Source organism: Salmo salar, chromosome ssa01, assembly GCF_905237065.1.
Source record: "Salmo salar chromosome ssa01, Ssal_v3.1, whole genome shotgun sequence".
In the NCBI taxonomy this organism is placed as follows: domain Eukaryota; kingdom Metazoa; phylum Chordata; class Actinopteri; order Salmoniformes; family Salmonidae; genus Salmo; species Salmo salar.
In genome coordinates, this window is record NC_059442.1 from 146311317 (window position 1) to 146328349 (window position 17033).

A 17033-nucleotide genomic window follows, 5' to 3' on the forward strand; every position below is an offset into this window, starting at 1 on the left:
GCAGAAATTTGTTTACATCCCTGTTGGTGAGCATTTCTCCTTTGCCAAGATAATTCATCCACCTGACAGGTGTGGCAAATCAAGAAGCTTATTAAACAGCATAGGTGCACCTTGTGCTGGGGACAATAAATGGCCACTCGAAAATGTGCAGTTTTGTCACACAACACAATGTCTCAAGTTTTGAGGGAGTGTGCAATTGGCATGCTGACTGCAGGAATGTCCACCAGAGCTGTTGCCAAAATTGAATGTTCATTTGTCTACCATAAGCCGCCTCCAATGTCATTTTAGAGAATTTGTCAGTACATCCAACCTGCCTCACAACCACAGACCACGTGTAACCACTCCAGCCCAGGACTTCCACATCCGGCTTCTTCATCTGCGGGATTGTCTTAAACCAGCCACCCGGACATTTGATGAAACTGAGGAGTATTTCTCTGTAATAAAGCCCTTTTGTGGGGGAAAAAACTATTCTGATTGGCTGGGCCTGGCTCCCCAGTGGATGGGTCTATGCCCTCCAAGGCCCTGCCCAGTCAAGTGAAATCCATTAATTAGGGTCTTATTCATTAATTTCATAGAACCTCATTTCATTCAATTTCCTGATTTCCTTATATGAACTGTAACTCAGTAAAATCGTTGAAATTGTTGCAAGTTGCATTTATATTTTTGTTCAGTAGTTTCATAGTGACCTTTAAGTGAACCACATGTATTGTGTTTCTGTCTCCATGATAAGACTATGCGTACTGTTACAGTATCCGCTTGTACTGTACCTTTAGGCCTTTATCGCCAGTTATTCCCACTGAACCAGAGAGACCCTGTAACACATGAGAAACGGGTGTCAACTCAATACACACCAACAGAGGTCATATTGTATACACAATCACTAATGTGAAGAAGACACACAGGACTAACCATTAACAACTACAGTAACTACATAACTACACAATTAAACAAGGACACAAATTCATTAATCTTGGCATATTAACTTTAGAATGTAATGATATGAGGTTGAAGTTGATGGGTGATTAATTAAAGTTGAAAATTCCCCACATACAATGACAATCATTTGTGAATCTGTCACATTGAGCAGGGTTGTGAAGATTGCCATCTGCTGTTCAGAACCAGAATGACTACAGTTGTCCAGCTACTGTATATACAGAAACTCTCAGGAGTATGTTTGCAAAATTTGCACTTCCAGGAATTTTCCCCAACTGGGAATTCTGGAAAATGGGAAAGTTAACAGAATTAACAACTTTGGGAAAGTTAACAGAATTTCTCAACCCTACTCAGGAGCCATTTTACTAGAATCCTTTCTGATTACACCAATCATTTTCTTGATCAATCTTTCAAATATTTTCTCAATTATATGTCATTATACAGATGAAGGGTCTTAAAATTAGCCAGTTTGCTACAGCAGAAAAAGAATCCTGCAGCAACAGGAAATCTGAATTATTATGTGGATTATAATGAATGGAAAAAAATAGTAGGGGGTGCAACATTTATTGTAAGGGAAAATCAAGTCTGAAATTACAAACTTCAGATGCCTTTTTAAACCTCAAAAACACTAAAAGTTTTAAATGTCCTGCATTGCAGGAAAGTTCTGCTGCAACAGGGTGATACAATTAAGATCCTACATCAGTATGCAGTACACTATGCAGTACAGACGGGAAGAAAACTGACAAAATACACTTGAGATCTATGTATACATAGCCTGAATGACTTCAGGAGTAACAATGCCTCACAGATGAGAGCTTGCAGTCCTGCGTGAAGATTAAAGTTACATCTTACATGCCCGATGTTGAGAAGCTGTCCAGTGATGTTCGAAAACAGAAGTCACATTAAACGGGTAAGAACACAATCCTGTCATAGGCACATATTTAGTAACAAAGTGGCTGTTTTTATAAAGTGATTTCTGATTTTTGTCAGTATATACACTGCTCAAAAAAATAAAGGGAACACTTAAACAACACAATGTAACTCCAATTCAATCACACTTCTGTGAAATCAAACTGTCCACTTAGGAAGCAACACTGATTGACAATAAATTTCACATGCTGTTGTGCAAATGGAATAGACAACAGGTGGAAATTATAGGCAATTTGCAAGACACCCCCAATAAAGGAGTGGTTCTGCAGCTGGGGACCACAGACCACTTCTCAGTTCCTATGCTTCCTGGCTGATGTTTTGGTCACTTTTGAATGCTGGCGGTGCTTTCACTCTAGTGGTAGCATGAGACGGAGTCTACAACCCACACAAGTGGCTCAGGTAGTGCAGCTCATCCAGGATGGCACATCAATGCGAGCTGTGGCAAGAAGGTTTGCTGTGTCTGTCAGCGTAGTGTCCAGAGCATGGAGGCGCTACCAGGAGACAGGCCAGTACATCAGGAGACGTGGAGGAGGCCGTAGGAGGGCAACAACCCAGCAGCAGGACCGCTACCTCCGCCTTTGTGCAAGGAAGAGCAGGAGAAGCACTGTCAGAGCCCTGCAAAATGACCTCCAGCAGGCCACAAATGTGCATGTGTCTGCTCAAATGGTCAGAAACACTCCATGAGGCTGGTATGAGGGCCCGACGTCCACAGGTGGGGGTTGTGCTTACAGCCCAACACCGTGCAGGACGTTTGGCATTTGCCAGAGAACACCAAGATTGGCAAATTCACCACTGGCGCCCTGTGCTCTTCACAGATGAAAGCAGGTTCACACTGAGCACGTGATAGACGTGACAGAGTCTGGAGACGCCATGGAGAACCATTCCATTGTAGATTTTGCTTTATGTTTTGGATCATTGTCTTGTTGGAAGACAAATCTCCGTCCCAGTCTCAGGTCTTTTGCAGACTCCATCAGGTTTTCTTCCAGAATGGTCCTGTATTTGGCTCCATCCATCTTCCCATCAATTTTAACCATCTTCCCTGCCCCTGCTGAAGAAAAGCAGGCCCAAACCATGATGCTGCCACCACCATGTTTGACAGTGGGGATGGTGTGTTCAGGGTGATGAGCTGTGTTGCTTTTACGCCAAACATAACGTTTTGCATTGTTGCCAAAAAGTTTGATTTTGGTTTCATCTGACCAGAGCACCTTCTTCCACATGTTTGGTGTGTCTCCCAGGTGGCTAGTGGCAAACTTTAAACGACACTTTTTATGGATATCTTTAAGAAATGGCGTTCTTCTTGCCACTCTTCCATAAAGGCCAGCTTTGTGCAGTATACGACTGATTGTTGTCCTCTGGACAGAGTCTCCCACCTCAGCTGTAGATCTCTGCAGTTCATCCAGAGTGATCATGGGCCTCTTGGCTGCATCTCTGACCAGTCTTCTCCTTGTATGAGCTGAAAGTTTAGAGGGACGGCCGGGTCTTCGTTGATTTGCAGTGTTCTGATACTCCTTCCATTTCAATATTATCGCTTGCACAGTGCTCCTTGGGATGTTTAAAGCTTGGGAAATCTTTTTGTATCCAAATCCGGCTTTAAACTTCTCCACAACAGTATCTCGGACCTGCCTGGTGTGTTCCTTGTTCTTCATGATGCTCTCTGCGCTTTAAACGGACCTCTGAGACTATCACAGAGCAGGTGCATTTATACGGAGACTTGATTACACACAGGTGGATTCTATTTATCATCATTAGTCATTTAGGTCAACATTGGATCATTCAGAGATCCTCACTGAACTTCTGGAGAGAGTTTGCTGCACTGAAAGTAAAGGGGCTGAATAATTTTGCACGGCCAATTTTTCAGTTTTTTATTAAAAAAGTTTGAAATATCCAATAAATTTCGTTCCACTTCATAATTGTGTCCCACTTGTTGTTGATTCTTCACAAAAAATTACAGTTTTATATCTTTATGTTTGAAGCCTGAAATGTGGCAAAAGGTCGAAAAGTTCAAGGGGGCCGAATACTTTCGCAAGGCACTGTACATTTCAATATTGTTCAATGGCTGTGATGGGAGAAAACTGAGGATGGATCAACAACATTATAGTGATTCCACAAATGACTTAAATGACAGAGTGAAAAGAAGAATACAAATATACAGAATAAACACGGCAAAGAAATACACTTTTTGGCCTAAATGCAAAGTCTTATTTTTAGGGTAAATCCAACACAACACATCACTCCTTACTTTCAAGATGGTATGGGCTGCATCATGGTATGGGTATGCTTGACATCAGAAAATACTGGGGTTTCTCAGGATAAAAAGAAATGGAACTAAGCATAGGCAAAATTCGAGAGGAAAACCTGCTTCAGTCTGCTTTCCACCAGACACTCGGAGAGGAATTCACCATTCAGCAGGACAATAACCTACAACACATGGCCAAATCTACACTGGAGTTGCTCACCAAGAAGACAGTGAACGTTCCTGAGTTACAGTTTGGACTCAACTTGAAAATCAACTTGAAAATTAGTGTCTAGCCATGATCCCCTACATCTTGACAGAGCTTGAAGAATTATGACTAGATTAATGGGCTAATATTGCACAATCCAAGTGTGAAAAGCACTTAGAGAATTACCCAAGAAGACTCACAGCTGTAATTGCTGCCAAAGGTGTTTCTAACATGTATTGACTCAGGGAGCTTTATGGCTCAGGGAGCTGAATGACTCAGGGAGCTGACTATATTTTAGTTATTGAATTTATATACAATTATTAAATGTTTTTTTTATTCTTCCACTTTAACATTACAAAGTATTTTGTGTACAATTAAATCCATTTTAATTCCATTTTAAATCCATTTTAATTAGACTTTGTAACACAAAATGTGAATAAATCCAATGGGTGTGAATATTTTTGCAAGGCACTGTATACAAGCTCAGTGTCTTCAGGGGTGTGATCATGGTATTGAAATATGATATAGAATGGGAACCTGTGTACCAGGCTTTCCTTCTGGTCCCTCTGTCCCAGGTGGGCCTGGCAAACCCTGTTGGAGACAAGTACACACACACACTCATAATAAGTGTACTGTGATGACGTAATATTCAGCAGACTGCAGTATTCACCGATGTGGCCGGGGGGGGGGGGGGTCAATAGTGGGATGATGGATGGTAATTCACACTAGCTTTTAGTCAGCTCCATTAGATAAGCCCATACAGCCTTGGATACTCTTCATCACCAAGCAGAAGTGTAAGTATTAAGTGTTTTACCACTTATCTGCACACACCACAGATCTGCTGTTCTGACAATCACAAATGTTGCCCATTGAGGTGTATACTGTATATCTGATTTGTCAAGAATATTGATGCGTTTTGCAATGCAAATTGATCAAGTAGATGGCTCCACTAGTGTTTGTCTGTGCATGGTATGTGCTTACCGGTGACCCAGGCTGGCCATCATGCCCTCTCTGTCCGATACGACCCTGGGTAGAAGAAGGCAGTGCCAATCAGGATACCATTCAAATATCAAGAACAGGACTAAAATCACGCTTTACTAAATACTAAGGTTGAAAAAAATCCCTGTAGAATTCCAAATCCCAGAAATTCTGGATAACATGGACATTTTGTGAAAGTTACCAGAATTTTCCAACCCTCATAAACACATTCAATAGTTAGAGTGTCCTACCTTGGTCCCTCTGTGTCCAGGCTGGCCGTTGCGCCCATCTGGTCCCCTATTCCCCTTCAAAGAAACAGAGATTTTTTATGAGACTACAGCTGTTTCCCAAATGGCACCTCCTACAGGACTCAAAGTAGTGCACTATATACTGTAGGGTATCGGGTGCCATTTGGACATGCGTTTTAGGACATGAAATCCACAGTTTTATCATCATTTTGACCAATCTTAACAGACAGACTGATGAAAGAATGACACTCTAAATGTTACTTTCACTATAATGCATTCATTTTTAAGTCTTCTCTGACCTTCAGCCCATCTCTGCCCAGTTTTCCCTGAGGGCCAGTTTCTCCATTCTCCCCCTAAACGAGGAGACACAAAATCCATCAGTCTTCCAGTGGTAAAGTAGCAGTCTATATAACTGTAGATACAGTGATAAGGCAGAGAGACGACCTACCCCAATGCCTTTAGTGCCAGGTTGACCTTTGAGCCCTGTAAATCCAGGGAAGCCACTAGGACCACTCTCTCCCTGAGGCCCTTGGATGCCCGAAGCACCCTGAACACACTGAGAGATAGAACGAGAGTGAGAAGACAAATGTGTAACTCATAATTCAGATGTCAAAAAGTATGAATCAAGAGTTTTAGTTTTGTTGAATGTCTACAGGTCTCCAGAGGCTGGGTTCTTACTCTCTCTCCCTTCGGTCCAGGGTCCCCTTTGTCCCCGTCTGGTCCTCTCTTACCCTGTGGAGGTCAGAGAGGAGTCAGAGGACTGCAGGTACAGTAAGTAGTTGAAAAGCATGCAACCTGATTCTTCAAAGTTTTTTGAATCTATCTAAGGACAATACAACAATGTATTATATCTAATTCAAAATGTATTTCAGTAAAACGCAGAAGCAGTACTAATACTTACAGTAATACCAGGGAAACCCTTTGGACCTTGTGTTCCCAGTGGCCCCTTCAATCAAAGAACGACAGAGAAGGGATTGAAATGTTAGTTCCTTTTAGTTAGATTTTCTTGCTTCAAGTAGATAGACATGGAGGCGTATCACATCATGGCTCCAAAACTCCAGAAATATTTCACAAAATCTTCCCTTTCATGATGATCTCATTGTCTAATCTATAGCCACACTTCAGCCATACTGACTGACAATGTAAACTGACTAGACTGAAAACTTTTTTTCTTCACATTTTCAAAGAATACATTTCAAAGAATACCTTCCCTGTAGCTCAGTTGGTAGAGCATGGTGTTTGTAACGCATGGTGTTTGCAACGCCAGGGTTGTGGGTTCGATTCCCACAGGGGGCCAGCACAAAAAAAAAAAAAAAAAAATGTATGTATGAAATGAAATGTATGCATTCACTACTGTAAGTCGCTCTGGATAAGAGCGTCTGCTAAATGACTAAAATGTAAATGTATGTTTTCCAACGGGGCTATACATTTGGGTGAGGTTTTTTTTTCTCGCCTGAGTAGCCTCGTTTCACTGCCAAAAGTAAAATTAAACCATCTAGTGTTCAGCGAAATAACAACACAATGTCAAATGCAGGTAGCCAAGTCAAATAATTAACATCCAATCACATTAACCGTTACTCTCTCTCGGGAAACCTTCCCTCTTACGCAGACATTTACAAACGAAACATGACAATTTGAAAAATAAGCGAGAATAAAGATGACTTTCGAGTAGTAAGACATGTATAAAAGCAACAGATACCATTAATAAGAAGGGGCTAGAAGCGACTTATATGGTGAGCTACCGAGTGGCTAGGACAGGCAAACCCCATACTATTGTGGAGGACTTAATTCTTCCTGCTGCCGTGGAAATGGCTGGGAGAATGCTGGGGGGAAAGGCCAAAGAAACTATACAGACAATATCTTTATCAAACAACACTGTTTCACGACGCATCAGTGACATGGCAGGAGATGTTTTGAAACAATTACTGCTTCGCATACAAGCCAGTCAATTCTATGCATTACAGCTGGATGAGTCAACAGACATGGCGGGCCTGGCACAGCTCCTGGTATATATCTGTTACGTTTATGGGGGGTCAATTAAGGAAGACATTCTCTTCTGCAAACCACTGGAAACCAGAACAATATGAGAGGCTGTTTTTAAAGTACTGGACAGCTTTGTGACATCAAATGGACTTTAGTGGTCAAGATGTGTTGGTATCTGTACTGATGGCGCAAAAGCCATGACAGGGAGACATAGTGGAGTGGTAACACGCGTGCTCCCGACACCACTTGGGTACACTGCAGCATCCACAGAGAGACTCTTGCTGCTAAGGGAATGCCTGATAGCTAGAAAGACATTTTGGACACTACAGTGAAAATGGTTAACTTTATTAAAGCAAGGCCCCTGAACTCTCGTGTATTTTCTGCATTATGCAATGATATGGGCAGCGACCATGTAACACTTTTACAACATACAGAAGTGCGCTGGTTATCAAGGGGCAAAGTATTGACACAGTGTTTTTTTAAATTGAGAGACAAGCTTAAAGTTTTCTTTACTGACCATCATTTTCACTTGTCTGACCACTTGCATGATGACGAATTTCTCACACGACTGGCCTATCTGGGTGATGTTTTTTCTCGCATGAATGATATGAATCTAGGATTACAGGGACTCTTTACAACTATATTCTAAGTGCGGGACAAAATTGAGGCCATGATTAAGAAGTTGGAGTTCTTCTCTGTCTGCATTAACAAGGACAACACACGGGTCTTTCCATCATTATATGATTTTTTGTGTGCAAATGAACTCAAGCTTACGGACAATGTCAAATGTGATATAGCGAAAGCACCTGAGTGAACTGGGTCCGCAATTACGCAGGTACTTTCCCGAAACGGACGACACAAACAACTGGATTCGTAATCCCTTTCATGCCCTGCCTCCAGTGCACTTACCGATATCTGAACAAGAGAGCCTCATCGAACTTGCAATAAGCAGTTCTGTGAAAATGTAATTTAATCAGTAGCCACTGACAGATTTCTGGATAGGGCTGCGCTCAGAGTATCCTGCCTTGGCAAATCGCGCTGTTAAGACACTGATGCCCTTTGCAACCACGTACCTATGTAAGAGTGGATTCTTGGCCCTCACTAGCATGAAAACTAAATACAGGCACAGACGCGTGTGGAAAATTATTTAAGACTGAGACTCTCTCCAATACAACCCAACATTGCAGAGTTATGAGCATCCTTTCAAGCACACCCTTCTCATTAACCTGTGGTGAGTTATTCACAATTTGATGATGAACAAATAAGGTTTAATATGTAATATGTAAGATGGCTAAATAAAGAGCAAAATTGGCTCTTTGCCACTTCCCATGAGCCGGGTTGTAACAAAAACTTACACTCATTCTTATGTCTAATAAATGTATTGTATGTGTGTGTGTGTGTGTGTGTGTGTGTGTGTGTGTGTGTGTGTGTGTGTGTGTGTGTGTGTGTGTGTGTGTGTGTGTGTGTGTGTGTGTGTCTGTGTGTGTGTGTGTGTGTGTGGCAGGCTTACAATGTTGGCAAAAAACAACATTTGAGAGTGCGCTGCCCCTGGTGCTAAAGGGGGTACGCAGCTGGAGGTTGAATGTTTAAAGGGGTACGGGACAATAAAACGTTTGGGAACCACTGGCCTTAGAGGACATCTGGATAACAGCCAGAGTTAAACTCACATGCAAACCGCCTGGGGGTGGGTTTCTACAGTATGGCAATCTAGGAGTTTACAACTTCTCCAAACGGGTCGTTTAATATCACACGGAAATACAGTGTGGTCATCATTCAGACCACTGTTCATTTTGGATCTTTTTTAGATATAGTCTAGTCTTAGTCATTTTGATGAAAAAAGTGGGGCATTTTAGTCAACTTAATGCCCTTTCATTTTAGTCACATCACATTTGTATTGCCTCATTAACCTATAGTAAACACAAATCCCTGACTTGTGCACAAACATGCATAGCCTTGTCCTACCAACATAGTTTCCTGCATAACATCCTATTCTCTTCCCAACAGCAGAAATACTGTATCACAAACATATACACTGTGTACAAAGCATTAAGAACACCTGCTCTTTCCATGACAGACTGACCAGGTGAATCAAGGTGAAATCTATGGTCCCTTATTGATGTCACTTGTTAAATTCACTATAAATCAGTGTAGATGAAGGGGAAGAGAAAAGAACGATGTTAAATCCTTGAGACAACTGAGACATGGAATGTATATGTGTGTCATTCAGAGGGTGAATGGGAAAGAAGTGCCTTTGAACGGGGTATGGTAGTAGAGAACTGCAACGCTGCTGTCAAGAACTGCAACGCTGCTAGGTTTTTCACATTGGTGTCCAAAAGTATAAAGAGGGCTAATGACTTTGAATGGGAGTTAATGTTTCTCCCAGTGATGTGACTTAAACCTTGAGTCCGAATCGAGTCCCAACTCCCCTGTGCTCCAAGTCACCAATGGTCGAGTCACGAGTCCAGTGACAAGTCCCTATGGCTGAAGTCCGAGTCCCAGTGCTCGAGTCCTGGTCCAAGTGCTCAAGTCTGAGTTATTGGGTCCCCATTAACCCAAAATAAAGTTGTTAACCCAGTCAGATATAGTGTAGTGGCAAGAGGAATTTAGTCAACAAATGGTTTACTATTCCTTTTCCTTTCTTTCTGTGCCACCAAATGTTAGCATATAGGCTACTGGTAATGTTGCCAGGGCCACGTTCAGCTGCAAAACGTTCTCGAATGTTGCAGATAGAAAGTCCATGAATTTGGAGTCTAGCTTAACCCTCCCACTTTCCCCACTGCATTTACTCCAGGTTCTGTAGCCAACGTAGCCAAGTCTCCATCTTTTCCTCTGAGAAAAAAGATATGACCCATAATACCGGCGCTATGTTTTTTTCTTTGAATTGTGCATTGGCGGGCTGCCTTTTACATTCATAAAGCATATCGTGGGCCGTTCAAAGACTAGGCGACTTGCGGACTGGACCGTTAACCATTTGTTTCGACTACACCTTGTTCAGTCATGTTACCTCATTAACTAGCTATAGCTAACAACCTGGGACGTGGTCAGCAGTACGGAAAGTATACGTTATTCTTTATTCAACATCACAGAGAGGCATGTTTGTTCTACATATCATATTTCTATCTGAATGTTCCAAAACGTTGTGTCCTACTGAACGTACCCCAGGTTGTTATCTACAGTATAGCTATAGCTAGCTAATGTGGTGCGTCCTTCCCACTGCTGAACAGAACTGAGCTGCGCATCTGTGCTGCTAATATTAATTGAGCTTATCACTGAAAAGCTCTCAATCTCTCCAAAAAGTATTGTCCAGTCCACTTACAGTGGGGGGAAAAAGTATTTGGTCACCTGCTGATTTTGTACGTTTGCCCACTTACAAAGAAATGATCAGTCTATCATTTTAATGGTAGGTTTATATGAACAGTGAGAGACAGAATAACAACAAAAAAATCCAGAAAAACGCATGTCAAAAATGTTAGAAATTAATTTGCATTTTAATGAGGGAAATAAGTATTTGACCCCTCTGCAAAACATTACTTAGTACTTGGTGGCAAAACCCTTGTTGGCAATCACAGAGGTCAGACGTTTCTTGTAGTTGGCCACCAAGTTTGCACACATCTCAGGAGGGATTTTGTCCAAGTCATTAAGGTTTCGAGGCTGACGTTTGGCAACTCGAACCTTCAGCTCCCTCCACAGATTTTCTATGGGATTAAGGTCTGGAGACTGGCTAGGCCACTCCAGGACCTTAATGTGCTTCTTCTTGAGCCACTCCTTTGTTGCCTTGGCCGTGTATTTTGGGTCATTGTCATGCTGGAATACCCATCCACGACCCATTTTCAATGCCCTGACTGAGGGAAGGAGGTTCTCACCCAAGATTTGACAATACATGGCCCCGTCAAATGATGCGGTGAAGTTGTCCTGTCCCCTTAGCAGCAAAACACCCCCAAAGCATAATGTTTCCAGCTCAGTTTGACGGTGGAGATGGTGTTCTTGGGGTCATAGGCAGCATTCCTCCTCCTCCAAACACGGCGAGTTGAGTTGATGCCAAAGAGCTCCATTTTGGTCTCATCTGACCACAACATTTTCACCAGTTGTCCTGTTCATTGGCAAACTTCAGACGGGCATGTATATGTATTCTTGAGCAGGGGGACCTTGCGGGCACTGCAGGATTTCAGTCCTTCACGGTGTAGTGTGTTACCAATTCTTTTCTTGGTGACTATGGTCCCAGCTGCCTTGAGATCATTGACAAGATCCTCCCTTGTAGTTCTGGGCTGATTCCTCACTGTTCTCATGATCATTGCAACTCCACGAGGTGAGATCTTGCATGGAGCCCCAGGCCAAGGGATATTGACAGTTCTTTTGTGTTTCTTCCATTTGCGAATAATCGCACCAAATGTTGTCACCTTCTCACCAAGCTGCTTGGCGATGGTCTTGTAGCCCATTCCAGCCTTGTGTAGGTCTACAATCTTGTCCCTGACATCCTTGGAGAGCTCTTTGGTCTTGGCCATGGTGGAGAGTTTGGAATCTGATTGATTGATTGCTTCTGTGGACAGGTGTCTTTTTTACAGGTAACAAGCTGCGGTTAGGAGCACTCCCTTTAAGAGTGTGCTCCTAATCTCAGCTCGTTACCTGTATAAAAGACACCTGGGAGACAGAAATCTTTCTGATTGAGAGGGGGTCAAATACTTATTTCGCTCATTAAAATGCAAATCAATTTATAACATTTTTGACATGCGTTTTTCTCGATATTTTTGTTATTCTGTTTCTCACTGTTCAAATAAACCTACCATTCAAATTATAGACTGATCATTTCTTTGTCAGTAGGCAAACGTACAAAATCAGCAGGGGATCAAATACTTTTTCCCCCCCACTGTAGTATCCATCACATCTCATTTTAGTGAACTGAAATGAAAAATCATAAAAAAAAAAAAAAATCTGGGTCTATTTAGTCAGTTATAGTCTTGTAAAAAAATAGGTTTTTGACAAATATTTTAGTCACAATATTTGGGTTACTCTCTTAAACTAGTGGATAAGGCTTTCAGGTGACCGTACAGCTTGAGGATAGAGCTTTCATCCATTAGCTAGGATCAGCGCTCCACAACACATAAAAGCTTCAATATGTAAGAAATGGGATACACACTGAGTAGTATCATCAGTAGCCTAATGCTTTGACTTAAAACTGGAATCCTTAGTTGCTACATACAACTTATAAATACATCATCAGCTTGGTTCAATTTATTACCCCATCAGAACACAAAATATAAGCTTGTTTTACTATGTTTGTAAACAATGTACAGTAAATGTAAACAAACACTGTATAGCCTAAAAAAAAAAATATATAATTTTTATATAATGGATGGTCAGTACCTGCACCGATAGCTCTGTCTATGAATTTGAAAGTGGTTACATTTCTCTAGGCCTTTCCCTCAGCTTTTTACCAAAACACTGGCGGGGTAACCACTTTGTTATTGTTTCAATTAAGGATTCTAGCTTTAAGTGACAGATGGGGGTACTGTGAGGTTGCTATGTGTGTGTCTCTGGAAGGAAGAGTGGGGTTTAGGTGGTCAGTCCACTGGGTACTATGCTACTCACCATGGGCCCCTCGAACCCTGGCTCACCCCGGATACCCATTGTCCCCATAGGCCCCTGAGGAAGACAGAGAAAGGAAGGAAAAGAGGGGGTTGGAGAGAGACATTTATAGTCGTTTATTTTCTAGAGCAGAATTAACTTTACGAGAGAAGAGAGGAGAGACTTACAGGATCACCTTTCGGACCAAGGGCACCACTCATCCCAGGCTGTCCCTGTGAAAATATGAAAACAGTACAGATGACCTTTAACCCCAGATATTATATATTATTATGGTGAGAAATCCCTCTGAAAAAGATATGTTTCCAAATACATTAGTCAATCATCTGGTCCCAAGTTAGGGATCTGGTCCCAACTTAGGGAACATTAATGTGCAGCTGAGTGAGACTGACCTGGATTCCCCTGAGTCCTGGAGGCCCACTCTCGCCATCTAAACCCTGGGGTCCCTGGTGAAATAAACAGAAAACAGGTCATTTTAAAACATGTGTATAGTATGTGTATAATATTTCCCTTATAGTCTTACGAGCATAGAGTTCTGTTAAATGTGACCCAACTTTAGGCAAGAAAACACAACAAGCAAACGTTTCCCCTTACCTGGGGGCCTCTGGGGCCGATGACTCCAACAGGGCCCAACTCTCCCTAGAAGGTAAATGCAGGCTACCTTTGGTGAAGGCTGACATATTCATAAAGAGCTCCCAATAAAGTAGTTAAATAAAGAAAATTATGGGAAGACCCTCATCTCCTGGGGGTCAAAATGTCCCCTCACCTGTGAGCCGTTAACTCCCTGAGCGCCAACACGGCCTGTGAAACCAGTGGCTCCCTACGCAAAACAAGAATATACACACTGAGTGATATGATATGGGATGAGTGACATAGCATTAGGAATTGGGGCCCATTATGATATTGTGCTGTACTGTATGTTGGAATAGATATATGTAGTACACTCTTAGGAAAAAAAGGTGATATCTAGAACCTTAAATGGTTCTTCGGCTGTCCCCACAGGAGAACCTTTTGAAGAACCCTTTTTGGTTCCAAGTAGAACCCTTTTGGGTCCAGACAGAACCCTTTTGGTTTCCATGTAAAACCCTTTCCACAGAGGGTTCTACATGGACCCCAAAAGGGTTCTACCTAGAAGCAAAAAGGCTTCTCCTATGGGGACAGCCAAAGAATCCTTTTGGAACCCTTTTTTCTAAGAGTGTATGGAAGGTACAGACTTGTTTGCTGTCTACTCACCACTGTCCCAGGAGGCCCTGGAGGCCCATCAAACCCAGCCTCCCCCTGGAGAGCCACAAACACATGGACACAAGTCAGTGACACACTCAATTACTGATGAATAACACCCTAAAGTATTCAGAAATGTTTGAATCTGTAAATCTGAAACAAGGTGTAGTATTGTTACTGTGGGTCACTCACATCAGGTCCAGGGTTTCCCTCGGAGCCTGTGGCCCCTCTGACTCCCTGAGGCCCCTGAAGAAAAGACAGACATAGGTTTAAACCTTTTACAAAGTATGTCAAAGGGTGAAAATTAGGGTGCAAACCAAAAAAGGCAGCTTGAAAGAAAAGAGACAGTGGACGCATCTCAAAAGGCACCCTATTCCCTATTTAGTGCACTACTTTTGACCAGGGCCCATAAGGTTCTGGTAAAAAAAATGGTGCACTATAAAGGGAATACGGTTGCTATTTGGACACATACAGCGAGAGAAACACTTACTGGTGAACCAACATAACCGGGACAGCCTGGTAAACCAATAGAGCCCTACAGGACACACAAAGTTCCAATTTTAAGCTCTCAATAGAGAGGGCTATCCACACAAAAGCCTTCAGTAAAATGCATACATGAGCATTACAGGAATATGAGTAAAGACAATCAAAAAACATTTGATGCAAACTGATGTGAACTGTACAAGCAGGGCATTCAGCTCTCATAGTACTTACTCTTTCCACTAAGGGGCAGCATATTCCAAATAATAATCTAGACCAATGAAGACTGGGGACTGGGCATGACTTTAATTCAGTGTGACTAATTCAGTAATAACGGAACAATAGGCAGCAATCATACTTGAGTCTTACCTTCTCGCCCGGTTCTCCAACATGTCCTCTTGGACCCTTGGCTCCAATAAGGCCCTATCAGGCAGTATAAAAGACGTTATAAAGCAATATATATACAGTGCCTTCGGAAAGTATTCAGACCCCTTGACTTTTTCCACATTTTGTTAGATTACAGCCTTATTCTAAAATTAATTAAATATGTTTTTTCCTGAGTCTTTGGGTGCCTTTTGGCAAACTCCAAGCGGGCTATCATGTGCCTTTTACTGAGGAATGGCTTGATTGGTGGAGTGTTGCAGAGATGGTTGTCCTTCTGGAAGGTTCTCCCATCTCCACAGAGGAACTCTAGAGCTCTGTCAGAGGGACCACTGGGTTCTTGTTCACCGCCCTGGCCAAGGCCCTTCTCCCCCGATTGATCAGTTTGGCCGGTCGGCCAGTTCTAGGAAGAGTCTTGGTGGTTCCAAACTTCTTCCACTTAAGAATGTTGGAGGCAACTGTGTTCTTTGCTCTGACTGTGTTCTTTGCTCTGACATGCACTGTCAACTGTGGGACCTTATATAGACAGCTGTTTGCCTTTCCAAGAGCTGCAACATCTGGACCCCTAAAAATCAGCTGGGCTAGACAATCTGGACCCTCTTTTCTAAAATGATCCGCCACAATTGTTGCAATCCCTATTACTAGCCTGTTCAACCTCTTTCGTATCGTCTGAGATCCCCAAAGATTGGAAAGCTGCCACGGTCATCCCCCTCTTTAACGGGGGAGACACTCTTGACCCAAACTGCTACAGACCTATATCTATCCTACCCAGCCTTTCTAAGGTCTTCGAAAGCCAAGTTAACAAACAGATCACAGACCATTTCGAATCCCACCGTACCTTCTCCGCTATGCAATCTGGTTTCCGAGCTGGCCATGGGTGCACCTCAGCCACGCTCAAGGTCCTAAACGATATTATAACCACCATTGATAAGAGACAATACTGTGCAGCTGTATTCATAGACCTGGCCAAGGCGTTCGAACTTGTCAATCACCACATTCTTATTGGCAGACTCAACAGCCTTGGTTTCTCAAATGACTGCCTCGCCTGGTTCACCAACTACCTCTCAGACAGAGTTCAGTGTTTCAAATCAGAGGGCCTGTTGTCCGGACCTCTGGCAGTCTCTATGGGGGTGCCACAGGGTTCAATCCTCGGGCCGACTCTCTTCTCTGTATACATCAATGATGTCGCTCTTGCTGCTGGTGATTCTCTGATCCACCTCTACGCAGACGACACCATTCTGTATACTTCTGGCCCATCTTTGGACACTGTGTTAACCAACCTCCAGACGAGCTTCAATGCCATACAACACTCCTTCCGTGGCCTCCAACTACTTTTAAATGCAAGTAAAACAAAATGCATGCTCTTCAACTGATCGCTGCCCACACCTGCCCGCCCGTCCAGCATCACTACTCTGGACGGTTCTGACTTAGAATATGTGGACAACTACAAATACCTAGGTGTCTGTTTAGACTGTAAACTCTCCTTCCAGACTCACACTAAGCATCTCCAATCCAAAATTAAATCTAGAATCAGCTTCCTATTTCGCAACAAAGCATCCTTCACTCATGCTGCCAAACATACCCTCGTAAAACTGACTATCCTACCAATCCTTGACTTCGGCGATGTCATTTACAAAATAGCCTCCAACACTCTACTCAGAAAATTGGATGCAGTCTATCACAGTGCCATCCGTTTTGTCACCAAAGCCCCATATACTACCCACCACTGCGACCTGTATGCTCTCGTTGGCTGGCCCTCGCTTCTTATTCATCGCCAAACCCACTGGCTCCAGGTCATCTATAAGTCTTTGCTAGGTAAAGCCCCGCCTTAACTCAGCTCACTGGTCACCATAGCAGC

At 42.7% G+C, this 17033-nt stretch overlaps 1 protein-coding gene across 1 annotated transcript in view; it reads right to left on the reverse strand.

Moving 5' to 3' along the window:
• Positions 1–17033, reverse strand: part of LOC106567252 (collagen alpha-1(I) chain) — a 157343-nt gene that overhangs the window by 21855 nt on the left and 118455 nt on the right. The window contains exons 15-31 of the mRNA XM_014136323.2: positions 15164–15217; positions 14805–14849; positions 14507–14560; positions 14327–14371; positions 13860–13913; positions 13688–13732; positions 13486–13539; positions 13264–13308; positions 13100–13153; positions 6432–6476; positions 6209–6262; positions 5979–6086; positions 5830–5883; positions 5534–5587; positions 5286–5330; positions 4842–4895; positions 768–812 (exon numbers count right to left, since the gene is read on the reverse strand). Of these exons, the coding sequence (XP_013991798.2) occupies positions 768–812; positions 4842–4895; positions 5286–5330; positions 5534–5587; positions 5830–5883; positions 5979–6086; positions 6209–6262; positions 6432–6476; positions 13100–13153; positions 13264–13308; positions 13486–13539; positions 13688–13732; positions 13860–13913; positions 14327–14371; positions 14507–14560; positions 14805–14849; positions 15164–15217 (909 nt within the window). The remainder of the gene's footprint in view (positions 1–767; positions 813–4841; positions 4896–5285; positions 5331–5533; positions 5588–5829; positions 5884–5978; positions 6087–6208; positions 6263–6431; positions 6477–13099; positions 13154–13263; positions 13309–13485; positions 13540–13687; positions 13733–13859; positions 13914–14326; positions 14372–14506; positions 14561–14804; positions 14850–15163; positions 15218–17033) is intronic.